Source organism: Sturnira hondurensis, unplaced genomic scaffold (genome assembly GCF_014824575.4).
Source record: "Sturnira hondurensis isolate 20B ecotype Veracruz unplaced genomic scaffold, ASM1482457v3 Scaffold0003693, whole genome shotgun sequence".
Classification (NCBI taxonomy): Eukaryota; Metazoa; Chordata; class Mammalia; order Chiroptera; family Phyllostomidae; genus Sturnira; species Sturnira hondurensis.
The window spans coordinates 8,001,433-8,014,195 of record NW_028076324.1 but is presented as its reverse complement, the minus strand read 5'-3'; the positions used below and the strand labels follow the sequence as shown (position 1 = coordinate 8,014,195).

The window sequence follows — 12,763 nt, the reverse complement described above, 5'->3', positions numbered from 1 at the left end:
CTATTACAAAATCAGCTTTAGACTATTCCATTACCCCAAAAAGCAAGTACTCCCCATCAGTGGTCACCTCATCCTACTCCCCAGCCCCTGACAACCCCAAATCTACTTCCTGTCTCTAGATTTGCCTGTTCTGGACATTTCACATAAGTGGAATCAAATAGTACTGTGACCTTTTGTTTTGGGTCTGGCTTCTTTCTGAAATGATTATTCTTAATTGTTTTAGCCAGGTACTCATAATTTCTCTCTTTCCTTTTAGGCAAAGTATATCTCTCAGTGCATTGATGAAATCAAGCAAGAATTAAAGCAGGACAACATCGCAGTCAAAGCGAACGCCGTCTGCAAGCTGACGTATGTGAGTGCTCAGGCGGCGCTTCCATGCATTGCCCTTGTCCTGCATCCCTCGTGCTGTCGGGCTGGTCATAACTCCAGTTTCAGTCCATTTATCCCTCCACCTGTCTGCTCACCATCCATTTGACTATCTGTCCATCCATCCCTCCATCCATTGGTCCACTATTTGTCTGTCTACCTGCTAAATATTAATTGATTTTGTCAGCTCCAGACACTGGCCTCAGGCACACAGGGCTAATTCTTAACAGTCAAGGGAGAGGTGAACAGTGATTATCAGATGGCACAGGGCATGGTGGAGATGCCGACCCAGCTGGCCCAGAGGTCTAGTGGGGCCTTTACCCTCAGTTCCCATTTGGGCTGGGCTGAGAAGCCTGGTGGGTGAAGCTCTGAACCATCCTGGGCACTTTCTCTGTGATGTTCCCTGCGGTGTCTGACTGCAGCCCCTGGTTGGTGTGGGAGCCTGGGCCAGGCACCCCACTCCTAGCTTCTTTCTTAGTCAGAGATGGGAGACTTGAGGCTTGCAAGAGTGGAGATCCCATGGCATTGCAGGTTTCATGAATATCGTTGTGGGAACTTTAACCAGTACACAGGGTGCTAGGATTTCAGATGCAGACATTTATCCTCCTGTAGTATTTGTTACTAACCTTGTAACCAATTAGGTAACCTTGTTACTGCCCTTGTAGTCTTCGTCATGAAGACTAACTCATCAGAAGAAATGAAATGCCCAGGGTGTGTATTGGGCGAAGCCTGCACATTGAGAATATGATGGCATGTGTCCTTCCTTCTGGGAGCTGGGGTGCAGATGTTAGGGCTTAGGCTTTGGCCTGTGAGTCACTTTCCCCCTCCCAATAGTTGCAAATGTTGGGATACGACATCAGCTGGGCCGCTTTCAACATCATAGAAGTGATGAGTGCCTCCAAGTTTACGTTCAAGGTGAGTTTGCTTTGGGGCCTGAACCCTGTGGTGATGGGGTCTAGGGCAGGGTGGCTCCCTGGTGGAGGAGGGGCCCCTTGGGCATCCTTGCAGTTCATCCTATGGCCAGAGGCTGCACTGTGAAAAAAACAAAATAACAAAGAAACACTAGTGACGTTCAGTGACTGAGCCTAATGGACAGCCACCAGGCAGAAACCCCAGGACTTTTGCTGACCTGCCCCTAAGCCTGGTGCAGGTAAAAACCATCCTTGGCATGCATTTTGGTCCTTCCTGCACACACCCATGTCCAGCAGAGGCGGCCCCAAATTGTGGATTGCTTTGTAGTTCTAAACAGTTTGCCCTGAGCCAGTCATAGGCAGCATCTGACATTGATCTACACCAGAAAGTCCCTCCCAAGAGGCCCAGAACCAACACACCCAGTGGCCGGCTTCAGACAATATCAGAGCAGGATCCACTAAGCTTCACAAATGGCATATCCAAAGGGAGATCTCCAGGCACCAGAACGTGCTCAGGCGAATTCTGCTTCATGTGGTCGAACTAGCCACTCAAACGTCTCACCTCCAGTTTTTGTCAAATTATTTAACACTATTTACATATTTTTCTTTCAGTTTTAAGTAATATCTGAAATTACGAGTTTATAGGATTGGTTATATATTTTTAAATACAAATTAAAATAAATTTGTAACTCCTCAAAGTAAAAAAACAAACACCGATTATCTCACCCAGAGGCCATCACTTGGCACCTTGTCCTGCGGCCTCTTAGTCATCTTCTGAGGGATCCTATTCATGAACAGTTTGGGACACTGCTTTCTTCTCACTTCATAATATAATATAAGCATGTCTCTTGCTGTAGTACATATTCTCAAAAACTGTTTTGTACTCCCTGGTCCATTTGTGGGTGTTCTGGGATTTTCCTGGGTTGGCTCAGTTTTCAATGAGAAGGCACACCAACCAGGCAGTGAGGCCGTTCCAGCCCTGAGCGCATACCTGTGGGTCTCTGTTGTGGTCAAGCCCAGGCTCCTTCGAAAGGACACAGTCCTGTCTACTGGTTACTCTTGCAGAAACAAAATGCCATATTTATCAGAATTGGGACCATGCTCTGCACATGTATTAAAGCATCATACACTTGTGTGAGTGTGACTAGGTAGCCATGTCAGCCTGGCAGAGAGATTTGAGTCCTAAAAACAACAGCACTTCAGATGACATACTGCATTTGACCATAAAAGCAGTCCCTGGTCGACAAGACACATTAGTAACAGGACTCCATGTTGTGGCAAACCTTAAAGGAACATCTTGTTTCAAAGACTGTGTGCTCCTCCTCCTGGAGTTTTAAAGACCCCTGGCTTGGATTTTGAATGACTTCCCCATGCCCACCCTCCTGTGGCCCCCAGGGCACAGGCTGCTTGGTGCCAAGCTCAGGAGAAGGCCTAGGGGTATCTAGGAAGGCTGCATGGTCCCCTTGTCTTACCTCTAATGCCCTTGTTTGTTCAACCTGACAGCGCATTGGCTACCTCGCTGCTTCCCAGTGCTTTCATGAAGGGACCGATGTCATCATGCTGACGACAAACCAGATTCGCAAGGTAGGCTACCCTTCCATAGGCCCTGCAGTCTCCTAGGCCCCGTGTGAATGTCTGTTCACACTGGTTTTTCTTTCACTCGTGTGTGAATAGAAAGCACTAAGGCCAGCAAGATCTTACTGTCACAGTTCTCTTATCGAGGAGCAGACAGTCTTCTGCTTTTGGTCGTCATTCCCAAGACGCACCCACACATGGGAAGCAGGTCTCTCTTTTGCCTGTGTGGGTGGGAGAGATGGAGACTCACTGGACTGCCCTCTTCTCCTTTTCACTTCTTGGCATTGGAGAGCTGCCTACATGCATGGTCCTGTCCTGTCTAGTCCTGTCCCTCTTGCAGGAGCGCCTGTTGACATTAGGTACCCTTCCCAGTGTGGGGTTTTTTTTGCCCACTGGGTCTTTTGTCATACCACGTGTATATTTCAGTTACATGTGGGTTTATGTTTTAAAATGGGCTCTGAAGACCGCTGAGTAATATATTTCCTTCTTGGCCTCAGTACTTTGAGCAAGGCCTCAGTTCTTGGAGGGGTGTCACCAAGAATCCGAGAACCACAGCGTCCCAGACCACAAGTTAGAGGCAGTAGCCCAAGCTTCTTAGTGGCTGGGTGCCAGGGCCAGATTCCAGTGAGCTCTGGTCACCCCACATGGTGACCTGGGAATGGGCTCTTGGATGGACACTGTGGGCAGGAAGCTGACTATGCTGGCATAAGCCAGGTACTAGTGCTGGCTGGAACAAGCTGTGGGTTTGAGAACTTAACTCTACCATGCTCACAGTTTGGGTTGGTGGTGGGGACAGCAACTGGTGACGGTGGGCCAGGTTGCTCAGTATCGCAGGGTGTTCCAGATGCCGTAGGGCCGCAAGGGGTAAGCTTGACCAATAGCGGCCTTGGAGAGGAGGTGAGGTAGGAGTGGCAAGCATTCTGGGTGTGGGGTGTCAGGACAGTAAATAGGAGAGTGGGAGGAGGGTAGAGGGGCTCTGGCTACCTGGGTAGCCAGATACCAGCCCACCTGCTGAGGCCCAGCTTTGGTTTTCCTGCTGGCCATCTCTATACAAGCCTTATCCCCTCAATTTAGACAGACTTCTCACCAGTTCAGATTGAGATATGTTAGAGACAGGTCACTTAGATCTCTTCTGCTGGGGAGATGACCCAAACCTGAGAATGTCCTCATAATAAGGAAATAATACATCCTGTTATAGCAGGACCTGGGCAGGTGACTTTGACCTCCACTGCTGCCTCCCCTACATGTTGCCATCTCAGCCTCACTCACAGGGTCCTGTCTTTACAAAGCCACAGCCCTATTCACCTCCACCATTCGTCTCCATTCGCATCCCCAATTTTGGCAGTTCCTGTATGTGCCGTTTTAAATGAACCTGAGACTTAGGGAACACAGTTGCCATAGACATGCCCGCCAGGACTGGCGTTTCTCCCACTTAAACAATAACTGAGTGTCCTCTTCACATGCCCCCGTTTCTGAGAAGCCCCATGACATTCCCCGTGGTGCTCATGTCCATGTTCTCTCCAGGCCTTTGTAAATCACTCAGAGATGGAAAGTTTGCGAGTCAGGGCTGAGTTTTGTGCTACGGGTTCTGATGTGTTTTTCTCTCCTCAGCCTTGGCTGGAGTGGATTTTGAAAGCCAGTATTTTCATACTATTGGCATAGTCTAGAAGCTTAACTGTTAATATGTGTCAGTTTTTTAATTTTGTTTTGTTTTTTTACCACATATGCATATATAAAAAGTTTGGGGAGGTTCCTTAGAAAATGTCTCCATAAAAATAAGTTTGTGATATAAAGGTGCTTCTACAGTTAGTGTTAGAACTAGCAATTGAGGGCTGCAGGTGAGTGAGTGACTCGGGGTGGAGCAGGTAGAGGCAGGTGTGTGTGCTTCCTTATGGCTGGTTTTCCTGTTTCTCTGGAGGTGAGGCCTTGGTCTAACTTTCTGTTTTGGGGAGGGCCCAGGGGAGTGGTCCCTGGCTCTTGTACGGGAGACATCCCAGTAGGAGTAGAGGTATCAGGGCTCCTGCTGTGTGGTGGGGCTGGCTCGCCACACTGTCTCCTCAGCTCTGGGTTGGTAGGCAGGGAGTTCAGCCCCAGTCACACCCTGGGACGGGCTGTGCTGGAACTGAGGTACAGCCTTCCTTTTACACCCATCCCGGCTCTTCTGGTGACAGTGAGGAACTGGCTGCTCTGTGTTAGTCCTCAGGCCGGCGGGGGCACAGCAGGGACCTGGGCAATGCATAGTTGGCCCCTGCCCCTGACCCTGACCCTTCTCCCTCTCTTTCCAGGACCTGAGCAGCCCCAGCCAGTACGACACTGGTGTTGCACTGACTGGACTGTCCTGTTTTGTTACCCCAGATCTTGCCAGAGACTTGGCCAATGACATCATGACACTGGTGAGTTTGTGAGTGTGGGGCCACCCCTGTGCTTATGCTCTGTGAGCAAGTTGGAGTGCATGGGTGTCCAGAAAACCAGGGCGAAAATATCACGCCAAGAATACTCAGGTGTTCAGAAATGGGCCGCGATCCCTGGGATGAGAGGGGAGTGCTGAGTCACTGTCTTCATCTTCATCACCTGGTAGGGCCTGGCCTCAGGCCAGTGTCATTCTTGAATTTGTCACCTCCTTTGAAATAGTCCTGCTTGGGGAAGGGGTTAGTGTCACTGGCAGATGAGGTCTGGCTGAGGGAATTGACCCTTGAGGTCAGGCATGTGACCTGTCAGCTACTCTCTTACTGAGGTTTGAGGTGAAGCTCTCAGTTGTCTCAGTGGGCAGTGTGGTCAGGGTGATTTTCTTTTGTCTTCTCCATTTTTGATGTCATTTATTTCTGTCTGGTCACAGTTTGACTTCTCACGGTCCAGTTGATCTGAAAGGCATAACCCCAGCCAGTCCTGGAATGTCATTCTAAATACAGATGTCCTCCTAGAAATCATGGCTGTTGGAGACAGTGACTGTGTGCCAGGTCTCCAGCCTTTGTACTGGGTGGGGGCATGCTTCTCTCTCCTTTGGTCACGTTAGAGTCGTGTAGAGGGTGCTCCTGTCCTTGCCCCCATCAGCCCATGGCCTTGAGGACTGTCAGTGCAACCAGCTTCTATTTCAGGGGCCAGCACACCACAGCCATCTGCTCTAAATCCATTCATTCGCTCGGTGTCTGTGATTGCTTCAGAGCTCAAAGGCGGAGGAGCCAAATGCTTGGACAGAGTCCTTATGGCCCAGGAGGCTGAAAATATTATTGACCATCAGGTGCTCTCAGAAAGTGTGCTGAGGCCCCGGCTGGGTAGCTCAGGCGGTTAGAGCGTCATCCTGTTATATCAAGGTCTCTGGTCAGGGCACATGTAAAAAACAGCCAATGAATGCATAAATGAGTGGAACAACAAATCAATGTTTTCGTCTTTCTTTCTCTCTCAAATCAATAAAAAGAGAAAGTGTGCAGACTCAAACTAGTTGACAGCAGTATGAGCCCACAGCGGGCATTAGTGAGTTGCTCACAGTGTATGTGGGTGCTGTGTCTGGGGCAGCTTTCTTAGAGGGCAGCTCCCTGGGGCCCTGACAGTAAAGAATGTACCCATCTGGGAATGAGAGGACTTCACTGGAGCACAGTCCCAGGAGGACAGGGGTCCAGGGCTATGTGGTGTGGAGTCACAGAGCAGACTGAACCCTAGGTGAGGGTAGTGTAGGACGCTCCTCAGCGTCTGGGTCTAGGCACAGGCATCGGCAGCCTGGACAGCCCGCAGCCAGCACTGATGGGCAGAAGTGCTCTTTCCATTGTGAACTGCTTTTCACCATCCCCCATCCCTCCATGACTCTCACTACCCCTCAATGCACCCTAGTGAGTCCAGGAGGAGGGTCTCAGCCTCTGGAGGGCAAGCCTAGTGTCTGGGACACAGGGAGGCAGGTTTCAGCCCCACCCCAGACACCACTGTGATAACTGGGCTTGGTGGGGCTATGGAGCAGCTATGCAGGTAGGGCTCGAAGGCTGGAAGCTGGAAAGAGGGTTTTCCTCTGGGAAGTGGAGGTGAGATACAGGCAGGTATAAGAGTTGAGTAGGGCAATGTGGGAGGGTGAGCACAAAGGTGTGCATAGCACGTGAGCAGGGCAGGTGTGGGGAGGTAAGGTGTGGGTAGGTGGTGTGGAAAGTGAGCATCAGATGTGTAGGTAGGTGCATGGGCTGCAGTGCTGAAGGGCGCCTGATGGTCTCCTGTTCCCATAGATGTCACACACCAAGCCATACATCCGGAAGAAGGCTGTGCTGATCATGTACAAGGTGTTCCTGAAGTACCCTGAGTCGCTTCGTCCTGCCTTCCCCCGCCTGAAAGAGAAGCTAGAGGACCCTGACCCCGGTTTGTTAATTTGAGTTAAAATGGGGATAATGCTGGGCTGCATGGTTCCACCAGCATCTAGAACCTGATGGAGGGTGTTGTGAGGAAGGCGTTAAGGGCACTAGATCCCGGGACCCCTGCTCTACAAACTACCCTCCCCTTTTTTTAAAGATTTTATTTATTTATCTTTTAGAGGGGAAGGGAAGGAGAGAGGGAGAGAAATATCAATGTATGGTTGCCTCTTATGAGTCCCCTCTGGAAACTGGCCTGCAACCCAGGCATGTGCCCTGACTGGGAATTGAACCACCATCGTGTGGTTCGCAGGCCCGTGCTCAATCCACCAAGCTACACCAGCCAGGGCCAAACTACCCCTTTGTTGCACCTCTTTACTTTCTGGCACCAGAAGAGGTAGATTCTGCCCTGGAATCTGCCATTTCTCTAAGCAGCCCTGGTCTCATTTATTGGTGTGGGATTTGGAAACTGAGACTGGGGCATTAGATGTGCTAATACTGCCAGGGTATTCCTCTTCTAGGTCCTCAGCACACACTCACACCCTGAGGAGGGGTCTGTCTGTCTGTCTGTCTATCTGCATATTAGCAGTCACGAGTTTATTCCAAAGCTTCAACTCCTGTTCCACCCATGGGGCTCATTCTGGTCCTCTTTATGCCCATCATTTTCTGTCATTCCTTTCCCCGATGTGGAAACCTGGGCTGAGCAGTTGTACACTGGCTTCTCTAAATCTACTGCAAGTTTCTGTGTGTCTTGGGAAATCTGCTGTGGATCACAGAGAATTACAGGGAGCAGAAAGTTCTGGCTGGAGAAAGAACAGCCAAGGCTGTGGTGGGCTAGGGGCAGGAGTAGTTGCCACCCCAGGTGAAGGGGAGTGCAGTCACTTCACGTGGTGGGCATCTTGCTCCTGGGGCTGCTTTGATCCTGCAGGGACCTGCCTCATAGCCTTGGGCCCACTTCTCTGGTGAGGTAGATGTGGACAGTGGGAGGAACTGGGGTCATGAAACTGTCTCCTCTGGGGAGTGACGGTAGTCAGGGCCCCAAAGGGTTGGGAGTTTGAGCTGTGCCCACCGGTAATGGGTATAGCGCTGGGCACAAGCACAGAATAGCCAGCCTGCTGAGGACCCTACCTTATTGGTGAGGACTCATCTGATTTCACAGGTGTCCAGTCGGCAGCAGTCAATGTCATCTGTGAGCTGGCCAGGCGCAACCCCAAAAACTACCTTTCCCTGGCCCCACTGTTCTTCAAGCTGATGACCTCCTCGACCAACAACTGGGTCCTCATTAAAATCATCAAACTGGCAAGTGTCCCCAGCCTTTATTCTCCTCTTTTTCATGTATGGAAAGGCCGTGGGGGCAACCTGGAAGTTCTCAGTGCTGGGAGGTGGTGGGGGTTGGAATGGGTTGGCATGGTCGGCATGGTCATGTGTAATCCCAGATGTGCCGTCCTGCTCCTGCTGTCTGTGATCCGGACCCTTTGTTCCCTAGTTTGGTGCTCTAACCCCCTTGGAGCCAAGGTTGGGCAAGAAGCTGATCGAGCCTCTCACCAACCTGATTCACAGGTGAGCCTTGGGCCCTGTCTGTCTCCAATGCCCCCATACACACGGACACGCCCACGTGCACCCGCCATGGGCAGGCCTGTGCTCCCTGGGAGGCTGCTTGTGTATGGGAGGGGTGAGCCCAAGGAACGTCTTTTGGGATAGGAAAGCAAACACACGCATTGTGACTTTGCCACAGGTGAGAAGCTGTGCCTTGGTATCTGCTGGCCCTCCTGGGACATGGGATGGGCTGGCTTTTCATTCAATTTTTGAAACAGCACAAACAAAACAAAAGAAAGAATGGCACCCGGTGGACCTCAGCTGTCCCAGTGAATGCTTAAGACTGTCTTGTGGTTGGTTCTGGGAGGTTCTAAGAGTTGACATACCACTTAAGATGCCTCCAGTTGATTCGTGGGGGCTGAGTAGCAGGTGGTTTAGTAGATCTGCTCCCAGAGTCCCCTGGTGGCACAGACTCGGATGGCAGGAAGAATTGAAGCCGTGAGGACATCTCCTCTAGGAAGCAATGGTGGTCACGGCCCCAAGGGGTTGGGGGTTGAGCTGTGCTTGCTGTGGGTGCAGCACCAGGCATAAGCAGGGGCCCTGTACACAGAATAGCCAGCATGATGACCCCTTTTATTGATCAGGACCACCTCCTACCCCTTATTGATGAGGACCCCTGACCTTCCAGGGGTTCAGTTTGTGGCTGGCAGGGTCCCCATGCTCATCAGAGCTACATATTCCCCCAGGTGTAAGATCCAGGGCTTGTACAGGTTTCCACTGTCCCCTGAGCTTCAAGCTCCTGTCTCGTAAACCAGTAAGATATTACAAGATTGTTAGGTACAACAGGTGTCTGGGCTTGGAACATTAAATAACCAGTTACAGAGTTCACACTGTAGCTGTGATTTTCAGAGGTTAATAGGCTGTCGGTTGTGTGACCAGGAACACAGCCTGGCTCTCTGACTGCCTCTGCTCTCTGGAACATGCAGCCTCCATACTCTGGGGTTTGGGTAATTAGACTCGAGAACATTCTCACTTCAGTTGTCGGCCTGTGCTGTGCGCCCCATGATCCCTAGCTGCCCCGAGGGTGGTATTAGGGCCAGACCTCTGTGATCTGCCTGCCTGTGTGTGGCCACGTGGGCTCCCCCAGTGGAATAGAACCAGGCAGTGTTGTTTGGCACTGGTGGAATCATCTTCCTGCTGCCAAAGCAAGTGGAGAACTTGGCTTTTCCTCGTGGGAGTCGCATAATTGAAAGGGTAAGGTAATAGGCTCCTAAGGAGGGAGTGTTGTAGGCCACCTGTGGTGAGCAGACGGACTGCTCTTGCCCTTCAGAGCGTTCTGAGGACTCAGGTGAGAGAGTGGCCTCTGGGCCTCGCTGACCGGGCAGAGATACAGATGCCAGGAGCACGAACAGGAGTCAGGATGCCAACCCCAGCCTTAGGTCCACCTTAGGTTGGGGGGGGGTCCTGGTCAAAGGGTGGGGACATCCCCAGTGTGGCTTTCAGATGTTAGGTGTCACAGATGCGTTGCTCACATGACTGTATTTTTTCAGACACAGTGTACTCAGGTCTTCTTGTGTCTCACAGAGCAGCGCAGCACAGTCCTCATGTCTGATTTTCCTTCCCCAGCACGTCTGCTATGTCCCTTCTCTACGAATGTGTGAACACTGTCATCGCAGGTGAGAAGCGGTTACCCAGTTCTGAAACAGGTGGTTGCCTTTAGTGGGAGGCCCTCCCCCACTCCCACCCTAGAGGAGGATCTCAGGTGGGGACAGGAGGGTACCCACCCTGGTGGCTGTCCCCAGGTCCTACAAGTATGGTGCAAGGTCACCTGGAGTCACAGGTTCCCAGCCTTTTCCACCTGAAGCCCATTTGCTCTCAGTGTTGGATGTTTACTTCCATCTCTAAGCCACTCTCAGCCCCATGGGAAGTGTCACAGCCAGAGACCATTGTCCTCACTGGCTTCAGTGTCAAATCCCACTGTCTGTCCATCACACCCGCCAGCAGACCCTTGTTTTTCTTGGGTATGTTAAAGCAGACTATTTCCCTTGTAGGCACTTAGGTGTGGAAATCCCCAACACAGACTCATGAGATACAGTCATAGGTGCTCCTTAGAAAGTCTTCTGAGAGGCCTTTTTTGGGGTCAGGACTTGGGCCAGGGCCATGTGGAATGCTGCTAATGCACATCCACACCATTGAGGAGTCGTCTGTGCCCACTGTATCTGATGGAACTCCAGTTGTTGCTCCTGGGCCTGACTGGCCATCTCCTGGTTTGCAATCCTGGCCATGTGTCCCTGCAGCTGGGTATCTTACAGACTGGTAGTGAGAGCTGGAGGCTCAAGGGGCTTAGCTTCTCACTGCCTGCCTGTCCCTGCTTGTCCCCGACTCCATCCCTGGCCAAAGCTGTTGGGAAGCAGTTTCATGGTCCCTCATCATGGACCCATGAGTGGCCTTAAATCCAGTGAAGCTGGAAGCTGACCCAGGGTCTGTGCTCCATGCCTGTAGTTGTGTGGCCTGGGCCATAAGTGTCCCTGAGGATTGATGACAGTAAAGGAGAGAAAGAGTGGGCATTTTGCACAGGCCAGTGCCTGGACGTGGCAACCACAAACCTCAGAGAATAGGCTTCTACATTTGGAAAGTTGATGGGGAGGACTGCGGCATGGCAGGGTCAGAGATTGCCCTGGAGATGGTAGAGAACTTGGGGATGCAGCAGAGGACAGTGGGCCTGGGTGAGCTGTCCAGGGGCTGCCACATTGCAGGGCAAGGGGGTCTCGGGTGATCGTGCTGAGTGCTGGGCAGGACAGTATAGCCTACGTTTTTTGGAACTGCCCTGGACAGAGATGCCTGGTACACTTTGGACTTTGATCTTCTCTCTTGTCCACAGAGACCCAGCACCCCAAGTTCTCACTGGGGGTTAGTCATGCAGGTACCTCTGCCCAGCACACACAAGATAGCAGACTCCATGAGAAGACTAGGTCAACGTACACTACACGTTGGCAGTTTAGGTACAGGGAGCCCCCGTCATTAGTTCAGTTCCCGGGTTCTTTTTCTGAGGGCTAGCCTTCGCAGCCTCGTGAGTCTGCCTTCCCAGGGAGAGTAGTCAGGCTGCTGTGTTAACCCTTTCCTGCACCAATGTTCAGCTGGGCCAGCCAGTTCCCAGTGTGGTAGTATTTCCGTCTTGGGTCCCTCCCACCAGGCACACACTGGACATGTTGAGTGGACATCTTTTTAACTCAAGGTTATCTGTTTCAGTTCTCATCTCCTTGTCCTCCGGCATGCCTAACCACAGTGCCAGCATCCAGGTATGTCCAGGGCCAGACACGGCACAGGGTCCAGAGACTCTGCCACTGGCTGGGCCTCTTCTCCCCGCAGTGTCCCCGCCCTGCAAGCCTCTTGCCCTTGTAACCTTACAGATTACGGCCCACTCCTCATATGCCCCCATCAGTCATGTCTGGTCCCCTCCACCCTGCACTGTGCCTGGGAGGGCGCGAACCCATGGCTCTGCCGTATCTGTTAGACTGCTTTGGCACAGCTCTGAGTTCTCCAGCAGCTCCTGCCTTCCCCTGCAGCCACCTGAGCGTGTGACTGTGTCTTGTTCCCTGTGCGGAGATCTCCGCTGTCTTGGATCCTCATCCTCTCTGTCTGTGACCCCTGCAAATGTTGTGTCCACCCTGGAGCCCCATGGGCTCCCTAAGTAGCCTGAGAATTGTTGGAATTACCACTATTGTTTTTTGGGGGGTTGCATTTATTTTTATTACATAAGTAACACAAGTAAGTCCCCAGATCTTAGCCTGTCACCAGAAGACACTGCCATGCTGATTATGTTCTCACACGTGTGGCGCCCCTGGAAAGCTCTAGGTTGTCTTGTGAATGTTACTATGGGTACTTCCCATGCATCCATGACAGGTATCTACTGTCTGTCTGTCCTCAGTGACACTCTGAGGCAGCCTTCCTGAGCACTGAGTGTTCCACAGTGTGGAGGCCCTGGTGTGCACAGGTCCCCATTGTTCATGGGAGTGTGGGGCAGGCCAGGTCACTGCATTCACTACTGCT

General features: G+C 51.7%; 1 protein-coding gene across 2 annotated transcripts in view; it reads left to right on the top strand.

The window, feature by feature from the left end:
• Window positions 1-12,763, top strand: part of AP3D1 (adaptor related protein complex 3 subunit delta 1) — a 44,314-nt gene that overhangs the window by 14,411 nt on the left and 17,140 nt on the right. The window contains exons 2-10 of one of the 2 annotated variants that reach the window (XM_037042434.1): window positions 257-352; window positions 1,201-1,281; window positions 2,781-2,861; window positions 5,138-5,245; window positions 7,058-7,187; window positions 8,337-8,476; window positions 8,664-8,737; window positions 10,340-10,389; window positions 11,963-12,012. In XM_037042434.1, coding sequence (XP_036898329.1) covers window positions 257-352; window positions 1,201-1,281; window positions 2,781-2,861; window positions 5,138-5,245; window positions 7,058-7,187; window positions 8,337-8,476; window positions 8,664-8,737; window positions 10,340-10,389; window positions 11,963-12,012 — 810 coding nt within the window. Of the gene's footprint in view, window positions 1-256; window positions 353-1,200; window positions 1,282-2,780; window positions 2,862-5,137; window positions 5,246-7,057; window positions 7,188-8,336; window positions 8,477-8,663; window positions 8,738-10,339; window positions 10,390-11,962; window positions 12,013-12,763 lie in introns of those variants that run through there. The other variant, XM_037042435.1, reaches the window with a different exon arrangement.